The sequence below is a fragment of the Staurois parvus genome, unplaced genomic scaffold (genome assembly GCF_062004578.1).
Source record: "Staurois parvus isolate SC_StPar_1 unplaced genomic scaffold, SC_StPar_1.0 ptg000798l, whole genome shotgun sequence".
Lineage (NCBI taxonomy): Eukaryota > Metazoa > Chordata > Amphibia > Anura > Ranidae > Staurois > Staurois parvus.
The window spans coordinates 173,122-187,500 of record NW_028318594.1 but is presented as its reverse complement, the minus strand read 5'-3'; the positions used below and the strand labels follow the sequence as shown (position 1 = coordinate 187,500).

General features: G+C 50.2%; 1 protein-coding gene across 1 annotated transcript in view; it reads left to right on the top strand.

Annotated features, from left to right (window-relative positions):
• The window catches only part of CPSF2 (cleavage and polyadenylation specific factor 2), a 38,228-nt gene extending 35,694 nt beyond the window's left edge, over positions 1 to 2,534 (top strand). The window contains 1 exon segment of the mRNA XM_089654777.1: positions 1,865 to 2,534. Within this exon segment, the coding sequence (XP_089510903.1) occupies positions 1,865 to 1,957 (93 nt within the window). The 3' untranslated portion in view covers positions 1,958 to 2,534.
• Positions 2,535 to 14,379: the final 11,845 nt, after the last annotated feature.

Sequence of the window (14,379 nt, the reverse complement as noted above, 5' to 3'; positions counted from 1 at the left end):
CTATATCCCCTCTCCCCGGACCGCGCATTCACTATATCCGCTCTCCCGGACCCCGCATTCACTATATCTGCTCTCCCCGGACCCCGCATTCACTATATCCGCTCTCCCCGGACCCCGCATTCACTATATCCGCTCTCCCCGGACCCCGCATTCACTATATCCGCTCTCCCCGGACCCCGCATTCACTATATCTGCTCTCCCCGGACCCCGCATTCACTATATCCGCTCTCCCCGGACCCCGCATTCACTATATCCGTTCTCCCCGGACCCCGCATTCACTGTATCAACTCTCCCCGGACCCCGCATTCACTATATCCGCTCTCCCCGGACCCCGCATTCACTATATCCGCTCTCCCCGGACCCCGCATTCACTATATCCGCTCTCCCCGGACCCCGCATTCACTATATCCGCTCTCCCCGGACCCCGCATTCACTATATCCGCTCTCCCCGGACCCCGCATTCACTATATCCGCTCTCCCCGGACCCCGCATTCACTATATCCGCTCTCCCCGGACCCCGCATTCACTATATCCGCTCTCCCCGGACCCCGCATTCACTATATCCGCTCTCCCCGGACCCCGCATTCACTATAACCGCTCTCCCCGGACCCCGCATTCACTATATCCGCTCTCCCCGGACCCCGCATTCACTATATCTGGTGTCCCACAGTACACGCAACATGGAATTGCAATTATTTTAGTAAATATAAACTGCTAAGCACCTTTTCTCATCAGCAGTATATAGCAGTCGTGTGACTTCTATCGGTGTCCAGCAGAGCACTGGTTAAAGCTTGCAGGAGGAGTTTTCATTGTCCCCTGATTGTCCTATGAGGCTGCATGACCCCTGACCCTCTGGACAGCGTTGATTGGCCCTGTGCTGATTACATGCACTCTCAAGAAAAAAAAAACAAAACTCTAGTAATACACACCAAACTGAGTATGTGCAGCTTTCCCCCAAGGCTCTGTACTATTAGCAAATAGACTGGGGACAGTAGAAGAAGGGGAAGATCAGAGAAGACAGGATCAAACAGCCTTTTTTACACAGTGCAGAAGATTAACCCCCTAGGTTCCCCATTCTGATGCTTAGTTTAACTTAAGCAAGTCGTCTTCACCACGTCTACATGCCTGACCCCGGTTCACATATCTGTGTTCCTGCGGTCCGTGTTTTGCGCGGGAATGGAATCTCGTGCCCCGGGGGACACAGGGAAGAAGTCCCTGCAAACGCAGCCCGCACAGGAACCTCGGTTCCCAGTGCGGTTGCGATTTCCAGTGCGGGTGGCGTGCCATTAGAATGAATGGCACCCACCCGCGGGTCCGCATTTTTCTGTGTGGGTGGGTGCAGCTGCACGGATTTTTGTGAGGATCCACAGCAGCACCACCTGCACAGATGCACACCTAGCCTAAATGGGCAGCACTTCCGTCTGGCAGTACTCGGGTCATTGGATCAAATCCCAACCACGGCACCAACTGCCTGGAGTTTGCATGTTCTCCCTGTGCCTGCGTATGTTTCCTCTTGGTGCTCAGGTTTCCTCCCACACTCCAAAGACATGCTGGTAGGTGAATTGGCTCCTGTCTAAATTGGCCCTAGTATGTGTATGTATGAATGTGAGTTAGGGACCTTAGATTGTACGCTCCTCGGGGGCGGGGACTGATGTGAATGTACAATATATATGTAAAGCGCTACGTAAATTGATGGCGCTATATAAGTACCTGAAATAAAAAATAAATAAATAAATGCTTTGATTTGCTGCCACGTGATTGGCTGATTAGCAATTTGTGGCCGGGGAGTGTATATGTCCGCACAAGAAAAAAAATATATTACCTTTTAAATTGTTTCCCTTTATCCACTTTTGTTCTTTTCCAGACGGAGACGGGGCGCATCGGCTTAGAGGGGAGCATCTGCGAGGACTTTTATAAAATCCGTGAACTCTTGTACTCCCAGTACGCCATTGTGTGATCAGAGATTACTGGGAAAAAAAAACTTTTATATCTTAGACTCCCATCATCATCATCTGACAAGACGGCTGCTTCTTCAGATTTTTTTTTCTTTTTTTTTTAAGATATTTTTGTATTCTTGCAATTTTGTATTGGGGGGGGGGGTGAAAGTCCTGTTCAGCTCTACAACATTTGTGGGGTTTCGGGTCACAAGCAGAGTTGCGTTCATTTTTGTTTTTATCTTTTTTTTTTTTCTTTTATGTGTATTATTTTGTTGTAATCTGCTGGTTTAGCAGTGAGGACACGGGGCCTTTGAAAAGAGAAGAAAAAAAGCAGAATTGCGGTTTGCTCTTTTTCAATGCTAAATTCCCCCCCTCCATTCATAAACATTTGACATGAAAGGTTGTACGCTCCTGGTCTTCTCTATAGGATATCGGTTTTGCACTTTTCCATCTCAGGCCCCTCTGACTGCGTCTTTGAGATCGCCTCTATTGTTTGAGGTCCAATGCTTGTTTGAGGATAACATGACTGCACTGATGCAGCTAACATTGCTATGATTTGTCTGACATCTACAGTAAAGTTTCACTGAACCCCCCCCCCTATGTGTGTCGTCTGCTTGTCATGTTTTCTCTGCTTATGAACACGAGGGGGGAAATGCTGCCTAACCACTTCCCATCCGGTCCATGTATATAAACAACTGGACGGGAGCAGTGCAGGAGCAGGTTGCCATTTATAAACAGTTCCTGCATTTACAGGCTCCATGATCCGGTGCCGCCATAGGATCTGAAAGGCTGCGGGCTTCTGGAGGGTGTAGGTAAAGGCCCACCCTTGTTTCTGCACAAGGGCGACACTTAGGATGGCTGGCTGCTTTCATTCCGGAGAAGTGCAGGTGAGTGCTGGAAGAACGCATCTCTTTGTGGCTCCGGAGATAGCCATCTGCTTTTTTCCCTCTCCACTCTCCCCCCCTCTTCCCTTCTCTCCCCCCCTCCCTCTCTCCTCCCCCTTCCCCTCTCTCTCCTCCCCCTTCCCCTCTCTCTCCTCCCCCTTCCCCTCTCTCTCCTCCCCCTTCCCCTCTCTCTCCTCTCCTCCCCTTCCCCTCTCTCTCCTCCCCTTCCCTCCCTCTCTCCTCCCCTTCCCCTCTCTCTCCTCCCCCCTCTTCTCCCCCCCTCCCCTCTCTTCCCCCCTCTCTTCCCCCCCTCTCTTCCCCCCCTCTCTTCCCCCCCTCTCTTCCCCCCCTCTCTCCCCCCCCTCTCTTCCCCCCCTCTCTCCCTCCCCTCTCTCCCTCCCCTCTCTCCCCCCCCTCTCTCCCCCCCCCTCTCCCCCCCCTCCCCTCTCTACCCCCCCTCCCCTCTCTACCCCCCTTCTCCCCCCCTTCTCCCTCCCTTCTCTCCCTCCCTCCCCTTTCTCTCCCTCCCTCCCCTTTCTCTCCCTCCCTCCCCTTTCTCTCCCTCCCTCCCCTTTCTCTCCCTCCCCTCCCCTTTCTCTCCTCCCCCCCTCCTCCCTCTCTCCCCCCTCCTCCCTCTCTCCCTCTCCCCCCCTCCCCCCTCCTCCCTCTCCCCCCCTCCCCCCTCCTCCCTCTCCCCCCCTCCCCCCTCCTCCCTCTCCCCCCCTCCCCCCCTCCTCCCTCTCCCCCCCTCCTCCCTCTCCCCCCCCCCCCCTGCACAAGGGCGACACTTAGGATGGCTGGCTGCTTTCATTCCGGAGAGGTGCAGGTGAGTGCTGGAAGAACGCATCTCTCTGTGGCTCCGGAGATGGCCATCTGCTTTTTTCCCTCCCCCCCCCCTTCTCTCTCCCCCCCTTCCCTTCTCTCCCCCCCTTCCCTTCTCTCCCCCCCCTCCCCTCTCTCTCCTCCCCCCCTCAACTCTCTCTCCTCCCCCCCTCCCCTCTCTCTCCTCCCCCCCTCCCCTCTCTCTCCCTCTCCTTCCCTTCTCTCCCTCCCCTCCTCCCTTTTCTCCCTCCCTCCCCCTCTCCCCCTTCCTCCCTCTCTCCCCCCTCCTCCCTGCACAAGGGCGACACTTAGGATGGCTGGCTGCTTTCATTCCGGAGAAATGTAGGTGAGTGCTGGAAGAACACATCTCCTTTGTGGCTCCGGAGATGGCCATCTGCTTTTTTCCCTCTCTCTCTCCCCCTCCCCCTCTCTCCCCCTCCCCCTCTCTCCTCCCCCCCCTCTCTCCCCCCCTCCCCCTCTCTCCCCCCTCCCCCTCTCTCCTCCCCCCCCTCTCTCCCCCTCCCCTCTCTCCTCCCCCCTCTCTCCCCCTCCCCTCTCTCCTCCCCCCTCTCTCCCCTCCCCTCTCTCTCCCCTCTCTCCCCCCTCCCCTCTCTCCCCCCCTCCCCTCTCCCCCCCTCCCCTCTCTCCCCCTCCCCTCCCTCCCCCCCTTCTCTCTTCTCTCCCTCCCCCCCCTTTCTCTCCTCCCTCCCTCCCCTTTCTCTCCTCCCTCCCTCCCTCCCCTTTCTCTCCTCCCTCCCTCCCCTTTCTCTCCTCCCCCCCTCCCTCTCCCCTCCCTCCTCCCTCTCCCCTCCCTCCCTACACAAGGGCGACACTTAGGATGGCTGGCTGCTTTCATTCCGGAGAAGTGCAGATGAGTGCTGGAAGAACGCATCTCCTTTGTGGCTCCAGAGATGGCCATCTGCTTTTTTCCCTCTCTCTCTCCTCCCCCTCCCCTCTCTCTCCTCCCCTTCTCCCTCTCTCCTCCCTCTCCCCCCTCAATGGACGTGTCTGGGTTTGGCAGTTGCCAGGAGAACGGGACTTGCCTGACTGCATTGTGCCAAGTGTAAAGTTTGGTGGAGGGGGGATTATGGTGTGGGGTTGGTTTTCAGGGGTTGGGCTTGGCCCCCTAGTTCCAGTGAAGGGAACTCTTAAGGCGACATTTTGGACAATTTCATGCTCCCAACTTTGTGGGAGGAGTTTGGGGATGGCCCCTTCCTGTTCCAACATGACTGCCCACCAGTGCACAAAGCAAGGTCCATAAAGACATGGAGGAGCCAGTTTGGGGTGGAGGAACTTGACTGTCCTGCACAGAGTCCTGACCTCAACCCCATAGAACACCTTTGGGATGAATTAGAGCGGAGACTGCGAGCCAGGCCTCCTCCCCCGACATCAGTGCCTGACCTGACAAATGTGCTTCTGGAAGAATGGTCCAACCTTCCCATAGACACCCTCCTAAACCTTGTGGACGGCCTTCCCAGAAGAGTTGAAGCTGTTATAGCTGCAAAGGGCGGGGCCAACTCAATACTGAACCCTACGGACTAAGACTGGGGGGCCATTAAAGGTCATGTGTGTGGAAAGGGCGGGGCCAACTCAATAGTGAACCCTACGGACTAAGACTGGGGGGCCATTAAAGGTCATGTGTGTGGAAAGGGCGGGGCCAACTCAATACTGAACCCTACGGACTAAGACTGGGGGGCCATTAAAGGTCATGTGTGTGGAAAGGGCGGGGCCAACTCAATACTGAACCCTATGGACTAAGACTGGGGGGCCATTAAAGGTCATGTGTGTGGAAAGGGCAGGGCCAACTCAATATGGAACCCTACGGACTAAGACTGGGGGGCCATTAAAGGTCATGTGTGTGGAAAGGGCGGGGCCAACTCAATATTGAACCCTACGGACTAAGACTGGGGGGCCATTAAAGGTCATGTGTGTGGAAAGGGCGGGGCCAACTCAATATTGAACCCTACGGACTAAGACTGGGGGGCCATTAAAGGTCATGTGTGTGGAAAGGCTGGCCGACCAACCAATACGTATGACAATATAGTGTATAAACATTCACAGTAGGACATAACCAGGAGGGGGAGGGAGAAGTTTGGGGGTAAAATAGGGTCATGCCCAGAGATCACCTTTGCGTTTGTAGAATTTCTGCCTCGGCATCGGTAAACAAACTCCTTTCCATTTTCCAGGCTCGCCCCAGTTTTCCCGAAAGGTTTCCTTTCAAACCGTCCCTGCAGGGAAACCTATCTCTTCACGGCGTTGGAGTTACATTCCCTTGATCACAGCAAACGTCGTATCCATTCTGCGGAGCACCAGTCAGGGAATAGATGGAAGCGGACAGGTCCTTCGAGACTTCTTCAAAGGCTCCTTTAATGTCCCCGCGTCCTCCCGGAGAGGTGAATACGCCGACAGCCGCGCGATTGGCCCCGGCGCTCATTATCCAGTAACAAGGCGGCTGAGCAAAATTCCTGATAACTGCGCCCAGCACTACGTGTCATCCAGACGGTGTCTTGTTGTCTCTTCATAGATGGAGCACAAAGCTTTGAGGTAGAACAATGGGGCTCAGGGAAACATTTCCCGTAGAAACCGATGATTTTCTGGCAGTTGCCTTTTTTTAAAGTAGGTTAGGCGATGAGCTTAGTCATGTATGCCCCCCCTCCCCCCAGGGATGTGCAAATGTATTTTCAGCTCTTTACAGAGAACCGTTCACAATCAGTCCTGTACAGGGGCGGACTGACTATTTGGGACTCAGGCACTGCCCAAGGGCCCAGGGTTAGTAGGGGGCCCCATGAGATGCCCCTGGTACCTTTCATAGGCTTTTTTGGATGTGGTTTGAGTGTGAGCGAGGACACGGGCCCCATGATCCCCTATTGCCTGGGGGCCCCATGAGTTGTCAGTCTGCCTCTGGTCCTGTCTGAGGAGCTTACACTCTAATGCAGGGGTAGGCAGCCTCGGTGGTCTCATCATGCATCTGGGAGTCATGCCTGTGGCTGTCAGAGTCTTACAACGCCTCATGAAACTTGTAGTTCCCCAGCAGCTATGGTGGTGAGGTTGCGCACCCCTGCTCTAACGTCTCCAGCACAGACTCACGTTCCGGGGACGGATCCTCACGTTCCTGTTCAGTTGGAGGAAACTTGCCCAATCACAGGGACAACCGACCAACCCCGTGCATCGAAGGGCTCCATGTACACGGGGCGTATGGAAAACTCTTCTGAATGATGGAAACTGACGCTGGAAAACGGAGGTTAACCCCTCGCCTACCGGGCACTTCCACCCCCTTCCTGCCCAGGCCAATGTTCAGCTTTCAGCGTTGTCGCACTTTGAATGACAATTGCGTGGTCATGCAACATTGTACTCATGAAATTTTTATCATTTTTTTCTCACAAACAGAGCTTTCTTTTGGGTGGTATGTACTCCCCGCCGGGTGTTTTATTTTTTTGCATTATAAACAAAAAAAGAGCAAAAATTTGGAAAAAAAAAAGTTTCTTTGTTTCTATTATAAAATTTAGCAAACAGGTAATTTTTCTCCTTCACTGATGTGCGTTGATTAGGCGGCACTGATGGGCGGCACTGATGGGCTCTGATAGGCAGGACTGATGGGCACTGATAGGCTCTGGCAGCACTGATGGGCACTGATAGGCGGCACTGATGGGCTCTGATAGGCAGCACTGATGGACATTGATAGGTGGCACTGATGGGCTCTGATTGGCAGCGCTGGGCACTGATAGGCGGCACAGATGGGCACTGATAGGCGGCACAGATGGGCACTGATAGGCGGCACTGATAGGCGGCACTGATGGGCTTTGATAGGCAGCACAGATGGGCACTGATAGGCGGCACTGATGGGCTTTGATAGGCGGCACTGATGGGCTTTGATAGGCGGCACTGATGGGCTCTGATAGGCAGCACTGATGGGCACTGATAGGCGGCATGGATCGGTGGCACTGATGATGAGTACTGATAGTTGGCACTGACTGGCGGCACTGCTGGACACTGGTTGGTGGCACTGCTGGGCACAGATGGGTGTCACTGCTGGGCACTTGTGGGCAGAACTGGTGGGCGGCATTGCTGGGCACTGATCATCAGTGCTGATCCCTCCTCTGATAACTGCCGGTTCTCGGCAGTACTTTCCTTGCGCTCTGACAGCATGAGGAAAGTGCAGCCGAGAACCGGCAATTGCATTTTCCCGGTGATCAGCGTGTCATTGGACACGGCTGATCAGGTGGTAAAAGGCCGCTGTGATTGACCTTTTACCACATCATGTGATCAGCTGTGTCCGTAGGACACAGCAGTCACGGAGATCGCCCCCGGGGGCGCGCAGGAGAGCACGATCTGGGAGGACGTCATATGATGACCTCCCAGAACTGGCAGACCGCAGTGCAGCTGTCATTCGGCTACATGTGGTCGGCAACTGGTTAAAAACGTCAGTTTAGCCGCGCTTGCATCCCGCGTTTATGCGCATTTGCGTTCAGAAGCGTTTTTTTAAGATAACGTCAGGAGACCTTCCCAAATGCCCAGAATGCACTGAGAAACAGTAAAAAATGAACTATTTCAGACATTTTGAGAGGAATAGAGAGAGCAGAAGCAGAGAGAGCAGTATGTGTTGAGATGACCTGTCTTTCCTGGTTGTATTCACTATGGATCCCATCATGAGAATAATGCGGCGCGTTCTACCATTGTTTCCTTCACGTGAAACCTGGAACTGACTGCGCTGGTGTACCGGGTCCATATGAATACATGGGAAACGCTTTGCATGCATTTCTGATGATGAAAAAAGGCTCCGGACAGCATCTGGACATGGAACTGTTAGAAACCGCTTCTAAATGCAAACGTGCATCAACGCAGTTAGCCGCGTTTACAAGCGTTTGGCGTTTGAAACGTTGATAAAATCTACTCCTGAACGCAATTTAGGTGCGTTCAAAAAAACGACTGTAAACTCAACTGCCTGTAAAGGACGATGTGTACACGGACACATAGGAGAACATTAGGGAGGGTTCAGGGGCTGCTGAAAAAAACGCAGAAAAGCTCCTAAACGTCAGTTTATCAGCTGCAGTGTACATGAGCCCTAAATTCCTTCTGAGAAATGAAGCCACAACCCCAGCGCTGCAACCATTAATCTGTATGTGTTCGCTTCATACCAATGGCCGCTGTCTGGTCATAGCTTGTAAATTCTAGCCTGAAGCGATTTTGGCTTCACCAAACGTAGTCACATGGGCAGCACAATGGCTAAGTGGCTAGCACTTCCGCCCGGCAGTACTCGGGTTGTTGGTTTGAATCCCTGCCATGACACCACCCGCCTGGAGTTTGCATGTTCTCCCTGTGCCTGTGTGCAAAAAAAAAAAAATTGATCAGCGGAATAGTCAAGTGCAGCATATAAAAATCAAATATAAAAAATGTTCAATAAATGTGAAACCGTAATGTATGTGAGCGTACCCCTGAAGACGTGCATGCGCACGAAACACATCTGGGTGGAGCTATACTTGTTGAATTCACGCCGCCGTTGCCGAAGGTTGGAGTGGCGGCCATCTTGGAGAGGTAAATGATTAAAGAAAAATCAAATATAAAGATTTTCGGATTACCGAGCAAACAATTGTTCGGAATTCGACCCGTGTATGGCCTGCATAAGACTAGGTTCACCCCTCTGCAGTTTGCGTTTGACCCGTTTCTGCATTGCATTTTCGCACCTGCTTTTTGACGCATTTTTTATGCGTTTCGCTTTTTTATAAAATTGTATTTTCTTGTTGCTAGGCAGATTTAAAACGCAACAAAAATGCAGCACTACATGCTTTTCTGCAGCTCGGATTACCGAGCGAACAACGTTTTCGATTTTCGGATGAAAAATCGTTCGAATTCGACCCATGTATGGCCTGCATAGGACTAGGTTCACACCTCTGCAGTTCGCGTTTGACCCGTTTCTGCATTGTGTTTTCGCACCTGCTTTTTTGATGCATTTTTTATGCGTTTCGTGTTTTTTTTTTTTTTTTTTTTTTAAATTGTATTTTCTTGTTGCTAGGCAGATTTAAAACGCAGCACCACATGCTTTTCTGCAGCATCTATAGACCAAAAATGCTACTTTTTGTGTTCAAAAAAGTCCCCGACCCTTTCCAAAAAATGCACCGGGTGAAAACGCACAGATGTGACCCTGCCCCATAGGAAAGCATGCTAAATGGACTGTTGTGCGTTTCTGCAAAACGCAAAATGCCACGAAAAAAAGACGATTGTTTTCAATTCGCAGAGCAAACTCCATGTTCTTCAGTTACGGTTTATATATATATACAGTGGGGATCAAAAGTTTGGGCACCCCAGCTAAAAATTTGTATTAATGTGCATAAAGAAGCCAAGGAAAGATGGAAAAATCTCCAAAAGGCATCAAATTACAGATTAGACATTCTTATAATATGTCAACAAAAGTTAGATTTTATTTCCATCATTTACACTTTCAAAATAACAGAAAACAAAAATCTGCAAAAGTTTGGGCCCCCTGCAGAATTTATAGCATGCACTGCCCCCTTTGCCAAGCTGAGACCTGCCAGTGTCATGGATTGTTCTCAATCATCGTCTGGGAAGACCAGGTGATGTCAATCTCAAAGATTTTAAATGCCCAGACTCATCTGACCTTGCCCCAACAATCAGCACCATGGGTTCTTCTAAGCAGTTGTCTAGAAAACTGAAACTGAAAATAGTTGACGCTCACAAAGCTGGAGAAGGCTATAAGAAGATAGCAAAGCGTTTTCAGATGTCAATATTCTCTGTTCGGAATGTCATTAAGAAATGGCAGTCATCAGGAACAGTGGAAGTTAAAGCAAGATCTGGAAGACCAAGAAAAATATCAGACAGAACAGCTCGCAGAATTGTGAGAAAAACAATTCAAAACCCACGTTTGACTGCACGATCCCTCCAGAAAGATCTGGCAGACACTGCAGTTGTGGTACACTATTCCACTGTAAAGAGATACTTGTACAAATATGGTCTTAAGGCTCTGTAAGGAAGAATGGGCAAAGATACCTTAAACAAGAATTGAAAGACTCTTGGCTGGCTACAAAAAGCGTTTACAAGCTGTTATACTTGCCAAAGGGGGCAGTACAAGATATTAACTCTGCAGGGTGCCCAAACTTTTGCAGACGCCATTTTATTGTTTTCTGTTATTTTGAAAGTGTAAATGATGGAAATAAAATCTAACTTTTGCTGACATATTATAAGAATGTCTAATCTGTAATTTGATGCCTTTTGGAGATTTTTCCATCTTTCCTTGGCTTCTTTATGCACATTAATACAAATTTTTAGCTGGGGTGCCCAAACTTTCCATCCCCACTGTATATATATATATATATATATATATATATATATATATATATATATATATATATATATATATATATATATATATATATATATATACAGTTGTGTTCAAAATAATAGCAGTGTGTTGAAAAAAGTGAATAAAGCTGAAAATCCTTCTAATAGCTTTTATTTCCATCCACACAAATGCATTGGGAACACGACACATTCTATTCCAAATCACAACATGAAGAAAAATACATCAAATTTGTGTTGTTCCTCTAAAAAAAAAATAGAAGAAAAGTGAATATTAGACGGTTCAAAAAAATGGCCACGTTTGTATTCTTCTTTACAAACTCCAACATTCACTATATAAACTGAGAAATGTTTGAAGATTTTGCTTTCCTTTGAATGACTTCATGAATATTTGGTTGTAGTCGCACTGTTTCTGAGAACTGCTGTACATCTGTGTTGCATGGAGTCCCCCAACTTCTGGCCCCTGTGATCAGGTATTCCAGCCCAGGATGATTGGACCACATTCCACAGTTCTTCTCTATTTCTTGGTTTTGCCTCAGAAACGGCATTTTTCATGTCACCCCACAAGTTTTCTATTGGATGAAGATCCGGGGATTGGGCTGGCCACTCCATAACGTCCATCTTGTTGGTCTGGAACCAAGATGTTGCATGTTTACTGGTGTGTTTGGGGTCGTTGTCTTGTTGGAACACCCATTTCAAGGGCATTTCCTCTTCAGCATAAGGCAGCATGACCTCTTCAGGTATTTTGATGGATTCAAACGGATCCATGATCCCTGGTATGCGATAAATAGGCCCAACACCGTAGTATGAGAAACATCCCCATATCATGATGCTTGCACCACCATGCTTCACGGTCTTCACAGTGTACTGTGGCTTGAATTCAGTGTTTGGGGGTCGTCTGACAAACTGTCTCCGCCCACTAGACCCAAAAAGAACAATCTTACTTCCATCAGTCCCAAAATGTTGCGTCATTTCTCTTTAGGCCAGTCAATGTGCTCTTTGGCAGATTGTAACCTCTTCAGCACACGTCTTTTTCCCAACAGTGGGACTTTGCGGGGACTTCTTGCAGATAGCTTGGCTTCACATCGGCGTCTTCTAATTGTAACAGTCCTCACAGGGAACGTCACACCTTCTTTCATCTTCCTGGAGCTGATTGTTGGCTGAGTCCGCCCCATTTTGGCTATTCTTCTATCCATTCCAATGGTAGTTTTTCGCTTTCTTCCGCGTCTTTCAGGTTTTGGTTGCCATTTTAAAGCATTTACCATCATTTTAGCTGAGCAGCCGATCATTTTCTGCACTTCTTTATATGTTTTCCCCTCTCCAATCAACTTTGTAATCAAGGTACGCTGTTCTTCTGAACAATGTCTGGAACGACCCATTTTCCTCAGAATTTCAGAGAGAAATGCACTGTAACCAGCATGTCCAACATTTGCTGCCTTCCTTCCTTAAATAAGGGCAATAATTGCCACCTGTTTATCAAAGAATGAATGACCTCACTAATAGAACTCCACACGGCTATTATTTTGAACACGCCCCTTTCAATGAGTGATTCAATGACACAGAATCAGCAGCATGCATGTCATGACTGTCGGGTCTGTTGGATTTCTATGACTCTACTACACCTGCTAGGAAATTATCTGCCATGTAGAAATATCATTTCCACCAAAAACAGTGATTGATCCGGTCAGTGATGTCTGACTGCTAGTATTTTGAACACAACTGTATATATATACTTGAACCCGTGATTTATATTGGTAGCGCATACAAAAGGTAAAATTGCTACTTTGTGTAAGTCAGACAGTTCTCATTTCAGGAAAAATGAGGGTGAGTGATGTGCTATCACAGGAGAGCCCCGCCCGACTCCCGCTAATTAGACACTTGTAGGGATTGCAGTCACCTCCACCTTTGCCGCCATCCCCCAGCTCCATCTATTTCCCTGTAGAGCCAGCCTGACTGTGCCGCCACCTCCACCGCCGCGGCCCACACACACACTGTATGAAGAATCGGCTCCCTGGCAGCACACTTCAGCTTTTCCTTTTCAATTATCCAAAACCTGGCAGTGTGACAAACCGTTCCTGCGGGGTCAGCGCGCGGCGGAGGGCGAGAAGGGCCGCCAGAAACGTTTCGGATGGATTTCTCCTCCGCCGACACCTGGAAAACTATCATGAAAGAAATCGTGCTGCCAGTCTTTTCTATACTTTTTATTTTTCTTTTACAACTTTTTGCCTCGAATTTATACCTTGCATCTAATACGGGCCCCTGACTGCTTTAAGGAATGTTCCACTTTTAATATCGCCCCCCACCCCCACCTTTCTCGGTTCCATTGCTGGAAAACCTGTCTATTGTATATTCAATAAAAGGAGGTCAGGTTCCCAGCTGCAATCGGGAGCTTTAGAGATCTGCCAGAACCTGAACTAAAAGGGCAAAAGATAAAAGCAGAATGGTGAAAAGTGATATAATGTATTCCTCATGGGGGGGGTGGGGCAAAATATCTTTTAGAAGACCTTCCATCAATTACATTGTTTCATGTAAGGCTAAAGTTTGTATTTATGTATTTCATTGATTTCATTTGTAACTTATTTATATTTATTATATATTTATAAATTATTTCTTTTTCTTTTATTTTTCATATTTTTTTTTTTTTTTTTAATCTGACCGTCCTCCAGACTCTTCTTTCCCCACCCTGACCATCCTCCGTACTCATCTCTCCCCACCCTGACCGTCCTCTGGAGTCTTATCTCCCCACCTGGACCGCCCTCCGGACTCTTCCCACCCCACCCTGACCATCCTCCGGACTCTTCCCACCCCACCCTGACCGTCCTCCGGACTCTTCCCTCCCCACCCTGACCGTCCTACGGACTCTTCTTACCCCACACTGACCGTCCTCCGGACTCTTCCCTCCCCACCCTGACCGTCCTCCGGACTCTTCTCACCCCACCCGGACCGTCCTCCGGACCCTTCTCTCCCCACCCTGACCGTCCTCCGGACCCTTCTCTCCCCACCCGGACCGTCCTCCGGACCCTTCCCTCCCCACCCGGACCGTCCTCCGGACCCTTCCCTCCCCACCCGGACCGTCCTCCGGACCCTTCTCTCCCCCTCCGGACCCTTCCCTCCCCACCCGGACCGTCCTCCGGACCCTTCCCTCCCCACCCGGACCGTCCTCCGGACCCTTCCCTCCCCACCCGGACCGTCCTCCGGACCCTTCCCTCCCCACCCGGACCGTCCTCCGGACCCTTCTCTCCCCATCCAGACCCTTCTCTCCTCATCTGGACCCTTCTCTCTCCACCTGGACCGTCCTCCGGACCCTTCCCTCCCCATCCGGACCGTCCTCCGGCCCCCTCCCCCTCCGGACCCTTCCCTCCCCACCTGGACCGTCCTCCGGACCCTTCTCTCCCCACCCTGACCATCCTCCGGACCCTTCTCTC